Below are 5,002 nucleotides of genomic sequence, written 5' to 3' on the forward strand. Positions count from 1 at the left end.
CAGGATACCTGTGGGCAGGAGAGGGCATGTTTCTCTTGGTGCCTAAGGCCCGTGACAAACATGCTCGGGGTGGGTCAGCGGGGGCAGGGTCTGCGTCTGCGTCCGCCCACGAGGCGCCCACCTGACGGCCTCTCCGGTCTCTGCCGTAGGTTGGAGGCGGGCAGGAGGGCGCGGGGGGCCAGCTGGAGATCTTCTCCCTGAACCGGCCCTCACCCCGCACGGTCAAGTCCTTCCCACTGGCGGCCCCCGTGCTCTGCATGGAGTACTTTCCAGAGCCAGAGGAGGGCGACGGCAGAGGTGGAGACAAGGGCTGCCCCGCCGCTGGCACCTCGGCCGGGGTGCACCCCACCATCTGCCTCGGGCTCCAGGACGGCAGGTGAGGGGCCTGGGCCAGGGTGGGCTGGGCGCCCTGGGCACTGCCCCTCCAGCTTCGCTCCTCACCCCCAACATTCGGTGCCCCTGGTTGGGAGCAGGCATTGGGGGCCTGGAGTGGGAAGTGGGGGCCCAGAGTGGGAAGTGGGGGCCAAGAGCGGGAAGTGGGGGCCAAGAGCGGGAAGTGGGGGCCAGGAGCGGGAAGTGGGGACCTGGAGTGGGAAGTGGGAAGTGGGGTCCACAATGCCCAGGCAGTGTCAGGAGCTGCTCACACTTTACCCAGGACCCTTTGGGGGCTGCTCTGTGCCACCCGGCTTCCTCCTGGTGGTGTGGCGCCGCGGGCGATGCTGGCTTCGGTGTCGGGCAGAGCTGGGTTTGGGGCCTGTACTTCCTTGTGCTGTGTGATTGCTCTGAAGTGGTGTTACCATCCCCCACATGTGGGGCTGCTGTGAGAGCCCACCAGGACGTGGGCCACGTGGAGACTTCAGGCCCCTTTGCTGTCACTGCCCTCATCCACCTGTCTGTGGCCTCAGCTAGCCTTGCAGGGCCGGTGAGGGTGCGGAGTGTGCCCAGGTTATGAGGCCTGCTGGCAGAGGGGGCTCCCCCTTGTAAGACCTGCCTGGAGCTGGTGAGTTAGCAAACACTTCCACGCAGCAGGGGCCACCCCGGCAGAGCCTGGCCTGCTGCAAGGCCCAGCCATGTGGACGGAGGGTGAAAATTCTTCCCGTTAACTGGACTGTGAAGGCGGTTGTGAAGAGGACCCTGAGATGGGCTGCACCCCCACATCCTCATGCCTGCGTGCTGCCCGTACCTGCGGCAGGGTCCAGGGGCGTTATGCACACCTACTGTGTGCTGCTGCTAGGCCAGGAGCGTGAGCCTCGCAGGGGCCCGTGTCCCGCAAGAGCAGCCGGGGGGAGGAGCTGAAAGCTAGTATACTTAGAACCAGCTTGGAGGCACTAGAGGCTTCATGCTGTCCAGATCTGGGTCCACGGAACCCAGGGACCTGATGAACACGTTTTACTTTTAATGAGATCAAACTACATAAAGGTATCATTTTAGCCGTTAAAAACCACGCAGTTCAGTGGTTTCCAGGACATTCCTGATGGGTAGCCATCGCTGCTGCTTGGTTCTGGAACATTCTCGCCACATCTCCCGGAGCCTCTGTGTCACCTCACGTTCCCTGCCCCGGCCCCTGGGACCCACTGGTCTGTTCCCATCCCCTGGTCTGGATTTGTCTCTCCTGCTCATTTCATAGAGACGGACTCACCCAGTGTGTGGCCTTTTGTGCCTGGCCTCTTTCTCCTAACATTCTCAAGGTTCATCCAGGCAGTACACACGCTGGGGCTTTCTTCCTTGGTATGGTGGTGAGGTAGGCATCACGGCCCCATTTTTCAGAGAGGACTGAGGCTCAGTGGTCCAGGCCAGCCAGCTGGAGAGGGATAGTCAGCTGGGTTTGCCCTTAGATGTGACCCTGAAAACCATCCTCCCAGCCCCCTGGCTGTGCTGTGTCCAGAGCCCCCTGTTTTCCACGGCTCCGCCCCATAAAGGCCGCCCATGGAGAAGTCCGAGCAATGGCCTGGTCACACAGCGGGAGGCAGGCTGAGCTGGTGCAGGTGGGGGCTGGAGCCCTCTCGACAGGAGGGCGGGGGCGCTGACTGAGTCGCCACCTCTCCCTGCAGCGTCCTGCTTTACAGCAGCGTGGATACGGGCACCCAGTGCCTGGCGGCCTGCCGGAGCCCAGGCCTGCAGCCTGTGCTCTGCCTGCGACACAGCCCCTTCCACCTGTTGGCCGGCCTGCAGGATGGCACCCTCGCTGCTTACCCTCGGACCAGCGGTAAGGATGCGGTGCTGGGGGTGCTGGGAGTGGCCCTGGGCCCCGACCAAGAGTCAGATCCAGGACCAGAGAAGCTGTGGGAGGCAGACCAAGGGGGCAGCTCAGCAAAGACTCTGGGAATCGAGGTGCTGGAGAGACTAGAGGTCCCTGATCCCCATCGGGGTCCCCAGAAGGACGGGCCGCTCACTGTCTTTCGGACAGCTCCGCCCACTGGCAGGAGGCTCTGCTGCGCTGGAAGCGAGTCTCTGGGCTCAGAGGGACCTGGCTTCATACCTGGGCTCTGTCCTGATGACAGCAGTGTCCGTGGGCGAGCAGCTGCTCCTCCGTGCCTCGGTTTCCTCATCTGTAAAACGGGGATAATGGTAACACCTGCCGCTCATAGGTGCAGGTGGGGGTAAGCATTTTGGTGAAGGCAAGCATAGTGCCCGGCACAGTTGGTGCCCAGTGGGGTCAGGCGCTTTGGTCTCCACTGTTTGATCGAGCCGTCAGTGGCACAGACGATGTCGTCTGGAGGGAAGGTGGGCGGCATTTGAGCTGCTGTGCTCCAGGACAGGGTGAAGTGGTGCTGTCTTCTAATTCTCACCGCGACCCTCGAGAACGACCTCCTCCTTGTGGACCCTGATGCTGAGGTGCAGGAGGGGTCTGGAGTGCTGTGGTCCGTGTCCTTCGTGGCTTGCTCAGCTCCTAGTCCAAGGACAAGAGCGGGGGCGGAGGGAAGCAGGTCCAAGACCAGCGCCCCCAGAGGCTGCTGTGCCGAAGCCTCAGCCTTCCTGCCCCCCCGCCCCCGCCTCTGATTGCTGTGTCATCACAGCCTGTTGCAGCTTATAAGCAGATATTTGTACGGGGTTTTTTTTTTTTTTTTTTTTGCCACTTGGCACTGTGTTGGTATTTTAAATTAGCTTTTGATAAGGCATTTATAGTTTTTAATTAAAGGGGGTAGAGGGAGGGGAGGCGATCCCTCTCCCCGTCAGACGCACCGTGTGTGTGAAAGTCAGTCCAGGCTCAGATCTTCGGCGATCTACACCAGGACTGCTGGAGAGATGGCCACCCTCTGGCTCCTGTGGGAGTCTGGGAGCCCGGCCCGGCCTGCTCTGTACCCTCCAGCCCCCAGATGGGCTGCCTCGGACCCTTTCCCTCTTGGCTCCTGACAGGTTGGGAGGAGGTGGGCAGGGTGTATCCGTGTGCCGGGGCTTCCCTGACCAAGTACCGCAGACCGAGTGGCTTCAGCAGCCGAGTTTACTGACTGCCATTCTGGACACTGAGATCTGAGAGCAGGGTGTTGGCAGGGCCGTGCTCTCCCCGGAAGGCGCTGGGCAAGGGTCTGTTCCAGGCCTCTCTCCCGGTTCCTTGACTTGTGGCAGCATAACCCCCATCTTCCCGTGGGGCTCTCTTTGGGGGAGCCTGTGTCCAACCCCTTGGACTCAGACCCCCACCCTGCTCCAGCGTGACCTCATCCTAACCAGTTCCATCAGCACCTCTACCAGCAAACAAGGTCATGTACTGGGTGCTAGGGGTTGAGGCGTGAATGAATGAATTTGGGGGACACAGTTTAAGCCATCGAGGGTTGGGGTCTAACCACTGACTTTCTGCCTGGGGTTGCTCAGATCTAAAAGAGCCACTAGGGACCATTGGACCCAACACCCTCATTTTCTGGGTGGGAAGGGAGTCCCCGGAGTCCCACGGGTGAGCCAAGACCTGAACTTCAGTGTCCTCCCAGGACTGGAGTCCTCTCCAGCTTTCAGGGGGCTTTGGCTGCTCTGGGCAGAGTGGGGTGCCATCTGGCCTGGAGGAGGGAGTCGAGGTGCGCCAGCAGCCATCCTGCCTTTAGACATCTGTCCCCCAGATGTTTACCGAGCACCCACTAGGCCCCGTGGATGTGGTGAGCAAACCGGACGTGAGCCCACCTGCACAGCTTAGAGAGGAAGGCGAGACAGGTTCACGGATGAGCGAGCAGGCAGGAGGCTGACGGGTGTACGCGGCGCTAATGGTCCTAGGGGGAGGTGCAGGGTGTCGGGGAGGGCCTGGCCCTCTGTGCCCAGGGTGGGACCCCGAAGCTGAGACTGAAGAGGAGCGTCCAGCAGCTGTGAGATGACTGAGGGTTGTAGGGTCATCGGGCCACCTGGAGCCCTGGGCTATCAGAGCTGGGGACCTCGGAATCTAAGCAGCGTGGCCGTGGCTGTGTCTGCAGCCCTCAGGGTCTCTGCTTATCTGCGTCCCTTCCTTCCTCCACTCACTCAGCAAGTACGCGTTCACGAGGTGCCAGGTGAGCCGTCCCTGTCCATCCTGTTTGGGCACAGCTGCCTGGATGCCCTCTGTCCATTCCCCCCACTCCTGGTCGGTCTCTGAGCAGAGGCAAGGGCTTGACCAGGCCTGGTGGGGCTACAGGACTGTCCCTGGTTAGCCGCTGGGGACGGGGGCCAGTCGCCCGCCGAGGAGCCAGAAGACGGGGTGCGTGAGGGGTGCGCTGAGGGGTCAGGCTGTCGGGATCGGGTCCCACTGTGAGAGACTGGACCTGCTGCTGCTTCTCCTCTTGGGGCCTCAGTTTCCCCACCTGTAAAGTGGGCGCGAATCCCACCCCTCAGCACAGGGTGGCTGTGAGCACCAGGGGCAGCCAGTCACAGGCGCTGGCATGGAGCTCGGGGACGGACGCGTGCCTCTCCCATCCCACCATCGTCATTACAGTCACGATGACTCCCGCGGTGTTGGCTGCGCCTTGGGCTCCCCTCGGCCTCAGTGACTGTGGCAACCACCCTCGGGGTGTTGGCTGGCCCTGGGCTCCTCTCACCCTCAGTGACT

The 5,002-nt window shown here is 62.0% G+C and overlaps 1 protein-coding gene across 1 annotated transcript in view; it reads left to right on the forward strand.

The window, feature by feature from the left end:
* The window catches only part of ARHGEF10L (Rho guanine nucleotide exchange factor 10 like), a 160,911-nt gene that overhangs the window by 123,645 nt on the left and 32,264 nt on the right, over nucleotides 1-5,002 (forward strand). Inside the window, exons 23-24 of the mRNA XM_040228494.1 lie at nucleotides 150-376; nucleotides 2,052-2,206. Of these exons, the coding sequence (XP_040084428.1) occupies nucleotides 150-376; nucleotides 2,052-2,206 (382 nt within the window). The remainder of the gene's footprint in view (nucleotides 1-149; nucleotides 377-2,051; nucleotides 2,207-5,002) is intronic.

Source organism: Oryx dammah, unplaced genomic scaffold (assembly GCF_014754425.2).
Source record: "Oryx dammah isolate SB20612 unplaced genomic scaffold, SCBI_Odam_1.1 HiC_scaffold_27, whole genome shotgun sequence".
NCBI classification, from domain to species: Eukaryota; Metazoa; Chordata; class Mammalia; order Artiodactyla; family Bovidae; genus Oryx; species Oryx dammah.